The sequence below is a fragment of the Mesoplodon mirus genome (assembly GCF_964341445.2).
Source record: "Mesoplodon mirus genome assembly, chromosome: 6".
NCBI classification, from domain to species: domain Eukaryota; kingdom Metazoa; phylum Chordata; class Mammalia; order Artiodactyla; family Ziphiidae; genus Mesoplodon; species Mesoplodon mirus.
Genome location: NC_138982.1, coordinates 71,953,795 through 71,968,154, shown reverse-complemented (window position 1 = coordinate 71,968,154; position 14,360 = coordinate 71,953,795). Strand labels below are relative to the sequence as shown.

General features: G+C 39.7%; 1 protein-coding gene across 2 annotated transcripts in view; it reads left to right on the top strand.

Moving 5' to 3' along the window:
• Positions 1-11,650: 11,650 nt before the first annotated feature.
• KCNAB1 (potassium voltage-gated channel subfamily A regulatory beta subunit 1) overlaps positions 11,651-14,360 on the top strand; it is a gene marked incomplete at its 5' end in the record, with an annotated part of 420,311 nt that continues 417,601 nt past the window's right edge. For both annotated transcript variants that reach the window (XM_082625460.1, XM_082625457.1), the window contains one exon: positions 11,651-11,925. In XM_082625460.1, coding sequence (XP_082481586.1) covers positions 11,651-11,925 — 275 coding nt within the window. The remainder of the gene's footprint in view (positions 11,926-14,360) is intronic.

The following is a 14,360-nucleotide window of genomic DNA, read 5'->3' as shown; positions in this document are numbered from 1 at the left end:
GTGGATGCTGTTCCATATGATGCTGAGGGTTAGGGTGGACACTGCCAGGTTTCGCCTGTTGTTTCTATGTAATTGTTATTAAAAGCACTCTCTTCACTCTCAAACCTGTCCCAGTTTCACAGTACATTCTACAGTCACCTTGGTATGTGGGGCCCAGGGAGCCCTGCCCCCTCAGACCCACATGGCCAAATGCCTCCCTCAGCCATGCTTTCCTCCCACTCAGATGCCTTCTTTGATACAGAGTAGTAGACAGCTCCCAGTGGCATCTCAGTCCTAATAACTCCACTCCTATTCTCTCATCCTGCCTCAAGTTTCTTTTTGTCCTGAGAGAAAGGAGAGGAGGAAAATAATTCTTATGTAATCAAATATCCTTCCCCACATCATGAACTTATGCTCTACGCTTTCACTCTTACTATTTAAATACAAGTTTCTAGAAATAAAGCAAAACAAAACCTTTCTTTTTCAGGTTCCTGGCCTTGTCATTGGCCTTCAAGAACCATGTTGGTGATGAAAGAGAAAGGTACAGTGGATAGGCCGCTGAAGGTGTGTGTGAAAGGAGGTACAGAGGAGAGAGACTAAGAGTAGGTGAAAGGGGGCAGGACATACATCAGAGAGAGCAAAATATTCCAAGACAACAGTAAAGAAGTTGTCACAAAAGCATGTGTGAACAAGGTACCCTAATTAGTTCAGACAATAGGGATGAAATGAGCAGTGAAGGAAATGCTCCTTTCAGGCTATAGGAGTCAGAGGAGGCTTATGACAGCCTGGGATTTCAATGAGGAAATAAGAAAGTGGGTAGGTAGAAAGCATTACTAATGGGAAGAAAGGGGAAGCGGTGATAAAAATGAAGTGGCAGGAAACAGTAGGTACTTTAGGGGACCAGTCAGCAAACCAGGAGTAAAGCAGTCGAATTAGAACACATTCTTTGTGGAGAGAGGCAGCTGGATATGAAACTGAAAACCTAGACTGGAGGCAGATAATGATTCACCTTTAAAATCAGTTTGATGGGGAGTTCCCTGGTGGTCCAGTAGTTAGGACTCCAGGCTCTCACTGCTGAGGACCTAGGTTCAATCCCTGGTTGGAGAACTAAGATCCCACATCCACAAGCTGCAAGCCATGGCCAAAAAAATAAATAAGTAAATAAAATCAGTTTGATGAATTTCAACATTATCCTCTGGTATAAGGTAAACATTGAAGGATTTGGGGCAAGATAGAGATATAATTTAAACATGTTTCTCTTCCCCCACTTCCATTTGTTTGTTTGTTTTTAAGAGAAATTTATCTGTCAGTTATGTAGACTGGGTAAAACTTTGAAATGATTAGTGAGAGAAAGACCAGATAACGATTTAAAATCAGCTATTATAACTCTGCTCAGTGAGGTAAAGGAAAATATGCTTGCAGTGAATGAAAAGATAAGAAATCTCATCTGAGTAATAAAACTATAGAAAACAACCAAATGAAAATTCTAGAACTGAATAATACACAATCTGAAATTAAAAAGCTACTGGATACACTTAACATCAGAATATAGACAAAATGAGCTTGAAGAGAGATCAATAAAATTATCCAATCTAAAGAAGAGAAAAATAAGAATGAAAAACAATGAACAGAGCCTCACAAATATGAGGAACTGTATCAAAAGATCTAATATAAGTATTATTGGAGTCCCAGAGGAGAAGAGACTATAAAAATAATGGCCAAAGTTTCTCCATATTTGGTGAAAGGCAAAAATTTACAGATTCAAGAAGCTCAGCAAATCCCAAGCAGTATAAATACAAAGAAAACCTGAGCACATCAGGGCCAAACTGTTCAGAACCAAAGATAAATAGAAAATATTGAAAACATCCAGCAAGAACTCAACCCACTGCAAACGAGGAACAATAACTTGACATCACTGATTTCTCATCAGAAAATGTGGAGCTCAGAAGACAAGATGAAAAAACATCTTGAAAGTTATGGAAGAAGAAGAACCCAGAGAAAATACCCTTAAAGAATGAAGGTAAAATAGAGTTAGTTTTAGATAAAAGATAATTTGTTGCTAATAGATCTATAAGAAATATTGAATGAAGTTCTTCAGACTGTAGGAAATGATAATGGATGGAAACATGGATCCTCAGAGCATCAAAAATGGTGAATATGTGAGTAAATACAAAGCAACCCTCTAATTACACACACCCTCACCCAGCAAACTTGAGGCTCCTGCATCTTCCCAGTCTCAGCAAATGGCTCAGGTCAAAATCCTTTGGGCCATTCTTGACTCCTCTCATTCTTTTATTCTGCTTTCCTGGTAGCAGTCCACCAGGAAATTCTGTCCTTTTCACCTCCAAAATATGCATGCAGTCTGAACAGTTTTTTTTTTAACCTCCATTGTTTACCCCCTGGTCATCTCTCCTAGATTACTGCAGCAGTCTCCAAACTGCCCTCTCTTCTGCTTCCCTTGAACGCCTACAGTCTATTCTAGCAGAGTAGCCAGAGAGATGCTTTTAATAAATAAACCTGAGCATATCACTCCTTTCTCACTGCCTTCTAAAGCTCCCTATTTCAGGGTTTTCAGGGGATAGATATTAATACATAATTTAAAAATGATACAACATTGTGATTTTTATATATTTATCTGAGAAGACATTTAAAGAATGAACAATTTTACTATAGTAAAAAGTCTTCAATTTCCATTTATTTATCTATATGAACAAGGTCTCCCAGAACATATATCTTTAAAAGTAGAAAAAAAAAAAAAGGGAATAGACTTGACACTGAATCTTGTCTCATTCTACCAATAAATACTATTACTCTATGGATACATGACCTAATTCAGAAAAAAAAAATCCCAACCATATCCATGTCATTAAAAGATACATTTTCAATAAAATTTTATTTTTTATGTTAAGCAGTAACTTATCAAAATTTAGAAAATCTAGTTTTGACCAATTATGTCCAATAATAATTGTCACAATAACTCAACCCCTAAGATATTTTATAATACTTAGAATCTTATGGACACAGAATATAAAAATTTAACATTTTAATTTATGTCCATATATTTGTTGCAGGGAATTATTTGATAGGGACATCTGTAAAATATTTTCCCACATACAAGTATTTTATATCAGAATAAAATTCTAGGTGAGGGGTAAACAAACCTAAGGAGAAACACGCCAAGATACATAGTAATCAAATTGACAAAAATCAAAGACGAAGGAAAATTATTAAAAGCAACAAGGGAAAAATGACAAATAACATACAAGGGAATTTCCATAAGGTTAACAGCTTACTTCTTAGCAGAAACTCTACAATCCAGAAAGGAGTGGCATGATATATTTAAAGTGATGAAAGGGAAGAACCTACAACCAAGATTACTCTACCTGGCAAGGATCTCATTCAGATTTGACAGAGAAATCAAAAGCTTTACAGACAAGCAAAAGCTAAGAGAATTCAGCACTACCAAACCAGCTCTACAGCAAATGCTAAAGGAACTTCTCTAAGTGGGAAACATAACAGAAGAAAAGGACCTACAAAAACAAACCCCAAACAATTAAGAAAATGGTAATAGGAACATACATATCGATAATTACCTTAAATTTGAATGGATTAAATGTTCCAACCAAAAGACACAGTCTTGCTGAATGGATACAAAAACAAGACCCATATTTATGCTGTCTACCAGAGACCCACTTCAGACCTAGGGACACATACAGACTGAAAGTGAGGGGATGGAAAAAGATATTCTATGGAAATGGAAATCAAAAGAAAGCTGGAGTAGCAATACTAGTATCAGATAAAATAGACATTAAAATAAAGAATGTTACAAGAGACAAGGAAGGACACTACATAATGATCAAGGGATCAATCCAAGAAGAAGATATAACAATTATAAATATACATGCACCCAACATAGGAGCACCTCAATACATAAGGGAACTGCTAACAGCTCTAAAAGAGGAAATGGACAGTAACACAATAATAGTGGGGGACTTTAACACCTCACTTACGCTAATGGACAGATAATCCAGACAGAAAATTAATAAGGAAACACAAGCTTTAAATGACACAACAGACCAGATAGATTTAATTGATATTTATAGGACATTACATCCAAAAACAGCAGATTACACTTTCTTCTCAAGTGCACATGGAACATTCCCCAGGATAGATTACATCTTGGGTCACAAATCAAGTCTCAGTAAATTTAAGAAAATAGAACTCATATCAAGCATCTTTTCTGACTGCAACGCTATGAGATTAGAAATAAATTACAGGGGAAAAAAACGTAAAAAACACAAACACATGGAGGCTAAACAATATGCTGGTAAATAACCAAGAGATCACTGAAGAAATCAAAGAGGAAATCAGAAAATACCTAGAGACAAATGACAATGAAAACATGATGATCCAAAACCTACAGGATGCAGCAAAAGCAGTTCTAAGAGGGAAGATTATAGCAATGCAATCCTACCTCAAGAAATAAGAAAAGTCTCAAATAGACAATCTAACCTTACACCTAAAGAAACTAGAGAAAGAAGAAAAAAGAAAACCCAAATTTAGTAGAAGGAAAGAAATAATAAAGATCAGAGCAGAAATAAATGAAATAGACACAAAGAAAACAATAGCAAAGATCAATAAAACTAAAAACTGGTTCTTTGAGAAGTAAACAAAATTGATAAACTTTTAGCCAGACCCATCAAGAAAAAGAGGGAGAGGACTCAAATCAATAAAATTAGAAATGAAAAAGGAGAAGTTACAATGGACAACGCAGAAATACAAATTATCATAAGAGACTACTACAAGCAACTTTATGCCAATAAAACGGACAACCAGGAAGAAATGGACAAATTTTTAGAAAGGTATAACCTTCCAAGACTGAAGCAGGCAGAAACAGAAAATATGAACAGACCAATCACAAGTAACAAAATTGAAACTGTGATTAAAAATCTTCCAACAAATGAAAGTCCATGTCCAGATGGCTTCATAGGTGAATTCTATCAAACATTTAGAGAAGAGGTAACATCCATCCTTCTCAAAATCTTCCAAAAAATTGCAGAGGAAGGAACACTCCCAAACTCATTCTACGAGGCCAAGATCACCCTGATACCAAAACCAGACAAAGATACTACCAAAAAAAAATTACAGACCAATATAACTGATGAATATAAATGCAGAAACCCTCAACAAAATACTAGCAAACAGAATCCAACAACACATTAAAAGGATCATACACCATGATCAAGTGGGATTTATCCCAGGGATGCAAGGATTCTTCAATATATACAAATAAATCAATGTGATACACCATATTAACAAATTGAAGAATAAAAACCATATGATCATCTCAATAGATGCAGAAAAAGCTTTTGACAAAATTCAACACCCATTTATAATAAAAATTCTCCAGAAAGTAGGCATAGAGGGAACTTACGTGAACATAATAAAGGCTATATACAACAAACCCACAGCAAACATCATTCTCAATGGTGAAAAACTGAAAGCATTTCCTCTAAGATCAGGAACAAGACAAGGATGTCCACTCTCACCACTATTATTCAACATAGTTTTGAAGTCCTAGTCATGGCAATCAGAGAAGAAGAAGAAATAAAAGGAATACAAATTGGAAAAGAAGAAGTAAAACTGTCACTGTTTGCAGATGACATGATATTTAGGATTTTCTAAATCCTAAATCTTTAGGATTTTAAAAATCCTAAAGATGCCACCAGAAAACTACTAGAGGTAATCAATGAATCTGGTAAAGTTGCAGGATACAAAATTAATGCACAGAACTCTCTTGCATTCCTATACACTAACAATGAAAGATCAGAAAGAGAAATTAAGGAAACAATCCCATTAACCATTTCAACAAAAAGAATAAAATACCTAGGAATAAACTTATCTGAGGAGGTAAAAGACCTGTACTCAGAAAACTATAAGACACTGATGAAAGAAATCAAAGATGACACAGATGGAGAGATATACCATGTACTTGGATTGGAAGAATCAACATTGTGAAAATGACTATACTACCCAAAGCAATCTACAGATTCAATGCAATCCCTATTAAATTACCAGTGGCATTTTTTATAGAACTAGAACAAAAAATCTTAAAATTTGTATGGAGACACAAAAGATCCCAAATAGCCAAAGCAATCTTGAAGGAAGAAAACGGAGCTGGAGGAATCAGACTCCCTGACTTCAGACTATACTACAAATCTACAGTAATCAAGACTATATGGTACTGGCACAAAAACAGAAATATAGATCAATGGAACAGGATAGAAAGCCCAGAGATAAACCCACACACCTATGGTCAACTAATCTATGACAAAGGAGGCAAGAATATACAATGGAGAAAAGACAGTCTCCTCAATAAGTGGTGCTGGGAAAACTGGACAGCTACATGTAAAAGAATGAAATTAGAACACTCCCTAACACCATACACAAAAATAAACTCAAAATGGATTAAAGACATAAATGTAAGACCAGACACTATAAAACTCTTAGAGGAAAACTTAGGAAGACACTCTTTGACATAAATCACAGCATGATCTTTTTTGACCCACCTCCTAGAGTAATAGAAATAAAAACAAAAATAAACAAATGGGACCTAATGAGACTTAAAGCTTTTGCACAGCAAAGGAAACTATAAACAAGCCAAAATGACAGCCCTCAGAATGGGAGAAAATATTTGCAAATGAATCAATGGACAAAGGATTAATCTCCAAAATATACAAACAGCTCATGCAGCTCAATATTAAGAAAACAAACAATGCAATCCAAAAATGGGCAGAAGACCTTAATAGACATTTCTCCAAAGAAGATATACAGATTGCCAAGAAACACATGAAAGGATGCTCAACATCACTAATCATTAGAGAAATGCAAATCAAAACTACAATGAGGTATCACCTCACACGTGTTAGAATGGGCATCATCAGAAAATCTACAAACAACAAATGCTGGAGAGGGTTTGGAGAAAAGGGAACCTTCTTGCACTGTTGGTGGGAATGTAAATTGATACAGCTACTCTGGAGAACAGTATGGAGGTTCCTTAAAAAACTAAAAATAGAGTTACCATATGACCCAGCAATCCCACTACTGGGTATATACCTAGAGAAAACCATAATTCAGAAAGACCATGCACCCCAATGTTCATTGCAACACTCTTTACAATAGCCAGGTCATGGAAGCAACCTTAATGCCCATTGACAGACGAATGGATAAAGAAGATGTGGTACATATATACAATGGAATATTACTCAAGCATAAAAAGGAACAAAATTGAGTCATTTGTAGAGACGTGGATGGACCTAGAGACTGTCATAGAGTGAAGTAAGTCAGAAAGAGAAAAACAAATATCGTATATTAACACATATATGTGGAATATAGAAAAATGGTATAGATGAACCGATTTGCAGGGCAGAAATTGAGACACAGATGTAGAGGACAAACGTATGGACACCAAGGGGGGGAATCTGGGGGTGATGGTGGTGGTGGGATGAATTGGGAGATTGGGATTGACATATATACACTAATGTGTATAAAATAGATAACTAATAAGAACCTGTGTATAAAAAAATTAAATTAAATTAAAAAAAAAAAAAGAGACTGAGGGCTTCCCTGATGGCACAGTGGTTGAGAGTCCGCCTGCTGATGCAGGGGACACGGGTTCGTGCCCCGGTCCGGGAAGATCGCACATGCTGTGGAGCGGCTAGGCCCGTGAGCCATGGCTGCTGGGCCTGCGTGTCCGGAGCCTGTGTTCCACAACAGGAGAGGCCATAACAGTGAGAGGCCTGCGTACCATGAAAAAAAAAAAAAAAAGAGAGACTGAGGCAGTAAAAAAAAAAAAAAATTCTGGGTGAGGAAGAGACTGGACAAACAAGTTCAGAAAGGAAAAGGAAGAATGTAAAATTGCCAACTGCTAAAGAAGAGCATGTTCATGGATTTTTAATATGGATGATAGATATCAAATAGTTCTAGGATTTAAATTCCATGGGATACATTTAAGATAGTGATGTAACAATATCATTTTTAAAATAGCAATACTTATAATATGCTGGATGTGGCATCCTTTGTGACTATTTAAGTTTATGATGACAAATGTTGCATATTTAAAAATGTTTAAGTTGATGCTTAGTTTTTCAAATATTTAAAAGGGAAACATAAACAGAAAGTTTGAATTCTAGTGCTGCAGTAGAATCTACCCTGGAGAATAAATACTTATTAAATGTTAATATATGCTAGACATTGTTCTAAGTATTTTATAACATTTTGTTAAAGATTTATAATAAGGGTATATATAATAATTATGATCCAGACTTTATTAGCGGTAAGAAAGCAACTTTTATTTAGCTCACAATGCTGTGGGTTAGGAATTTGGGCAGGGCTTGTGCCGTTCTCACTTGGGATATCTCATACAGTTGCAATCAGATGTTGGCTGGGACTAGTCATCTGAAGGATTGACTGAGCCCGAACACCCAAGCTGGCTTGTTCCCAGAGTTGGTGGTTGACGTTGGACATTGTCTGGGAACTTGTCTGGGGCTACTGATGAGAGCACCTACATGAGACTCTCCACCATGACGCTCTCAAGGTAGTCAGGTTCCTTACATGGTAGCTCGCTTCCTCCAGAATGAACGTTCCAAGAGTGATGGATGAAAGCCATATGGCCTTTCCGAGGTAGCTGTGGAAGTCATATAGCATCTCTTTTACCATATTTTACTGATGAAAGCGTAAGGGGGCGAGGCAGGCGTGCGGCCGTGAGCGCACGACCATCATCTCGCGAGACTCTTAGTTCGGTGGTTAGAGGTTGCGCTCTGCCAATGGTCGGCGGCGGGACGGTAGTCCTCGCGGCGGAGAGTGAGGTGAGAGGTGGATAGAATTTCTCCCCTGGGTTATCTGGCCTCGGGCTGGCTGGTGAGCGGGGGGGGGGGGGGGGGGAGGGGAGCGGGGGGGCGGGCTGGGGGTGGGTGGGGGCGGCCAGGGACAGGCTGAGGGCTGTGTCCTGCAGAGCTCCAGAGCCCTCACCAGTGCTGCACACTGGCCGGGCCCAGGCCTGGAGGCAGCGGCTAACCTCTCCCCGATCCCCGTCTCCGCGACCTAATGGCAGTGGCTGTCACCCTGGGTTGCAGTCCACGGAACCTGGTCCCCCGTCCCCCATTTGGGCGGCCTGAGGAGCCTCAGGGCCGGCTGGGCCCTGGGCACCTGGCTCCCTCAGTGATGACAGACAGCTGGGCAGGGTCTGGGGCCCTGGTCCTGAGGGCCTTGCCAGCTGAGATCTGCCTCCTCAGCTGGGCCTGGGCACTGATGGGAGGACCCAGACTGGGTGCTGGGCTCCGGGGCAGGGTAACCGGCCCCCGCAGGGACCCCCTCCTCATAGCCAGGACCTGGACCTCAGAGGGCGAAAGTTGAGCCTTGGGGCCTTGCCCTTTCTTGTCAGAACAGAGAATAGTATTTCGGTGGAGGTTTCCGGGAACATCGTGACCTGACCTCAAGAACAAAGTGTCTGACAGCAAGAATTTTGCAACAACTAATTGCACCCCTCCCTTGCTTTTCCTACAAGAGGGCTTTGCCGAAAGCTTTTGGGATTTGGGGTTTTTAAGGCATGAGCCACGCATTTCCTTGCAGGGCCCTGCAATAAATCTTTCTCTGCTCCAAACTCCGACCTTTTGGTATGTATTGCTTGGCCTCACTGTGCCTCAGGCACAGGGATGTGTTCGGTAACAAAAGCAGTCAGAAGCCCACTCAGACAAAGGGGAAGGGAAACAGACCCCACCTCTCAATGAAAGGAATGTCAAAGAATTTGAGGGCTGTATTTTAAAACTGCCACACATATAAAATTACCTCTGGTTTTTGTTGTTGTTGTTGTTTTTATTAGATGAGGAAACTAAAGCACGGTGGGGTTAAGTGATTTGCCTGAGATCACAGAGCAGGTGGGTGATGGAGTTAGGATTCAAATCCAGGCAGTCTGACTCCAGAGCAGAGCTCTTAAACAGAACAACCCTGCCTCCTGAGAAAGGCAAGCCAAGGGGAGTGTGAAGCCCCCTTGGCTGAATGAGCATAAACTCCTCTCCCCAGTTCTACCGCAGAGCCCCCTGTTGACACATCCCCAACAATATCAATCTGGGGAGACTGTCCCCAGAGTCTACACTTTCAGGAGTCTGTTGCTATGGGTACCATGTTGCCAGAGCTCTTCAATGACTCAAGGGATGGAGTGCAGGGAGAGGAGCTGGAGAGGCTGCAGCCACTGGTGTTACAGGTTCCTGAGCCCCCAGACTCAGGTGGGACAGATCTGGTGCTTGGTAGCAGCTGTCCTGTGGCCCTTTGATAGTTGTTTCAGGTGGCTCACGGCTTGGTGGTCACAGTTGTAAGACTATCCTGGATACTAATATTAAAAAGCTTTTACCTAAATGTGGGAGAGTCCACGTGGTGTGATTTGTTGTTCCCTCATCCTTGGCTTGGATTGGCTAACAGCCAAGATCCTCAGAGCTAACTCTTTAAGAAGGGCCTCTTTCCTTCTTTCTCTCCTGCCATTCTCAGAGGCTATAAGACCTCACTATACCTCGATGATTTATAATTTATGGTCTTGCATGGACAGAGAAATTCACTAACTTTCCTGAGTTCTTTACATGTAGCTGACACTGAGGCAGTTCATACAGGAGGGACTGAGGTTGGTTAGGGGGATGCCTGGGGCTTAGGGCGTCACCAAATAACTTTGTGGTAGACATCTAAGTGGGCACTGATATCACTGTCCTCTGAGCTAGGACAGAGGTCAGACTGGTTGGTAGGCATGTGGGTCAATCCCATGCATCTTAACCACAAGGGTCATTAACTGAATTGGCTTTCCATCTTTCAGAGCTAGTTTTCATGTGCAGTGGGCACTTACCCCCCCAACACACACACATCTGGACCCATGCACACATAGGCTCTCACCACTTCCTATCTACTATTTTTTTTCATTCCAACTTAAGCCTCAGTCTCCTCGATTGTAAGGTGATTCTTATGCTTCCACCCATCATAAGTATTGAGGGGGTCAGTTACTGAATCAGTTATGGTAGGCTGCAGAAATGAAAGCATGTTTGACATATGTGGTTCACTGACATTCGAAAAACCTCCTTCTCCCAAAGGATTATAAAATAGATTGAAAATATTATTTTAAGGTTTACACAAAAGGAATAATCCTGCCCGTGCTTTGGTATTGTTAAATTTATTTGAGGAAATTCACATTAAAACTTTAAAAACTCTAAGGGGACTCTAATTAAGAATGCCTAATGAGCCTCCAGTTGTTTTTTTTATAACTCTAAAATGATGATCAAATATAATTTACCAAACTCTATGGTTCAGAGTTATCATTGTTAAATGAAGCAGAAGTCCAAACTTTGCAGAAGGAATAGCACCATAAAACTTCAGTGTTACAAAGTCGTTGGGGGTTGTTTTTAAAATTTCCATGTTCCAGGATATCACAAATAGTGGCCGCCTTAGCTCTTCCTTAGGAAACTTAGAGATACCCTTTCATCCCCAGCCGGCTCAATTACAGCTTTGCGGCAGGATAAGGTTAAGGGGATGGGGGAGGACAGGAAAGAGGAGGGAGGCAGAAACAGAAAAATCAATTCAAATTACTTTGATGACAGTGACTTCGAGTCTTCTCTGAAAGACACGAACCTCCAGGATGATGGCAGCCCAGACCGGGACGGCAGGGAGTCAGATCTCGGAAGAGAACCCCAAGTTAAGGCAACCATCTGGGCTTCCCATAGAGAGCAAAGACACATCTCCCAAGAAAGCTTCAGAAAGTGGGAAAGACAGCAGCCTCAGCCCCTCGGGGCAAACCCAACTCAGGGCTCGGCAACTGGCTCTGGTGCGGGAAGTGGAGGTGAACTGGTACCTAAAACTCCGGGAGCTGTCCAGTGAGCACACCACCGCCTACACCACCGGCATGCCTCACAGGTAAGCCTTACCCCTTCCCACACTGGCTTTATGAGACCCTGTTTGAAAGGGCTCTCCAGAGTGGATGCTTAGATTTCTTTTCCCGTGCTGCTGGAGATTTAACAACTCTAACTGCCTTACAGATGATTGACATTTCAGAATGTGTAACTACAAAGAGCAGGAACTTGGTGAAAATGTCAAATAACACTCCCTGGATTGTTATTCAGAAAACACTCTTGTAAGGAGGCAGTAGACACTCAAGGGCTGAGAGGAAGAAGGAGTATGGCATTAAGATTTGTCTTAAGTAACAATCAGAGAAGTTCAAAGATTGTGTGAAAATGCCCCCTTCCAAAGCAACAACAAATTCTTTGCAATCTTTCACCACTTCCTTTACCTTAAGACCTTGGGGATGAGGGAGGGAAATGTGTTTTGCCTGTTTGAAAAGTGTACAGTTGAATAGTGTGAATTTGTTGAATGAGAGCTCAGCATGCACTGGGGGTACAGAGGAGAACACATTGTCCACCAACCTGGGGATCTGGGCCCCCTGTCTAAGACAGAGAACATCAGGAGAAAAAGGTACTTTTTTTTAAAAAAGAGGTCAATGTAAGACAAATCCCTGTAGATTTTCTCTCTGTCCTTTTCTCAGCCTCAGCTTCAAATAATGCAGAGGAGGAATAATTTCACAAATCCCAATCTTATAAGGCAAAATGTATGGAGTAAAAGTGTCTGGAGTCCTGAAATTTAAGAATACTTATTCACTGTAATGGTTACTTTCAATGAAATGGTCAAAGAGTGGAAAACTTCTTTTGTAGAGACTGGTAGCATAGAAATTCTGGAATGTATTCTGTTTATCAAAGCATCCCAGTTTGCTCTGAGCTGCCCCCTTTTTATATTTCTAATTCTAAAAAGATATTATAGAAAAACATTTAGCAATTGAATTAACTGATGCATATAAATTAAAAATTTGTTGGACCACAAACTTCAAAATGCCTGAACTTTCATTTACAAACCTTTCCAAGGCAGGAATAAAATAGATATTTCCAAATCTAAGCCACTATTTAAAAATCAGCATTTAAAAAGTAAAAGAGGATAAAGTGTCTGGAAGTGTTTGGTGAAACACATTTACTATTTATGGCTGAAGCGATTTGTCTGAAGCTCCTGTAAGCTGCGGTGCCTACATTTGGGATATAATAGAGGAAGGAGCAAGAACGTTCTCAGTCAAAGAAAGCATGAATGAGTTTGTCGGTGTTGGGAATGTACCTCATATCTATAAATCTTAAACCTTAAAGCCATTATTAAAGAACTTCTGGAAAAAGAGTTAGATGGCAAAGGAAAGTCTCGATAATGTTTTCCTTCCTTAACATAGTCTTTTACTTACTCCAGACCAGAAACTTTCCTTAAAGGAGTCTAACACAGGACTATAAAATTCCTACATTATATTACATTGGAATAACATTTATCAGGTCAGAGGTGAATATAAATTAAGGTAATCAGTTTGAGCCAGCAACTTTTGGGAAAAGAAAAACAAACTCCCTTCTTTTCTGCTTTACTCAGACAATAACAATTTGTCATTATTCAGGAGAGATGATCCGGAAGTAATTGTTTCCATGGTAACAATGGGCATATTATTAATCATCGATTCACAATAGCCTTGTGAGTCCCTTGTCTAGTGACTCTGTTAAAGAACAGTGAAACTCATGTCTATCTTACATCATCAAAAATGAAAAATGTCTCCTCCCCCTTTATTTTTACAGCCTGACATTTCCAGGAGGAAACTAGTGTGTACAGATGGCACTAAGCCCATTTATAAATTAGATTTATTGCAGAGCTCAATGTGTGTATAATTCAGAAAAAGGCAGTTTTACTTACCGCCAGCTCCTTTCCATTTTACACCCCAGTGGTAGAACCACTGCCTCAGCTGAGTTCTTGAGGTTAGTGGGGCAATGACAATTACCGTGACAACGAGCCATGGTGCAGTCCCTTCAAATTGTAATGTAAGCATTAGAACGTGCAGTTCCCCAAGCCACCTGTTTTTCTTTCATTTATAGATGTTGCCTGGGCAGAAGTTACAGAAAGTTTTTCTGGACTTTCAACTGTCCTTTCTTCCAACAGCACAGCCCAAGAGTGATATCTTCATTAGAGACCTGTATGTAGAAGATAAATATGATTAATATAAAATATAAACAAACGTATCCATCTGTGAAATTTTACTTACAGGACAGAATATGAAATGCTTTGAAGAGTGCTTGAAGACATTACACATTTGCTATGGGCAATAATTCTTTGGGTCTTTGGTTAATGGCCATCAGTAGGGAATTGCTAGAGGGCTCTCACTCCAATTTCTTTTCTGAGAAGATGGAATGAAAATATTTTACAGCAGGTTAATTCTATTTCATGAGGGACTTGAGGACTGTCTTATGCCCAGATTCAATGGTAACTTATATTTGAAACAAAAG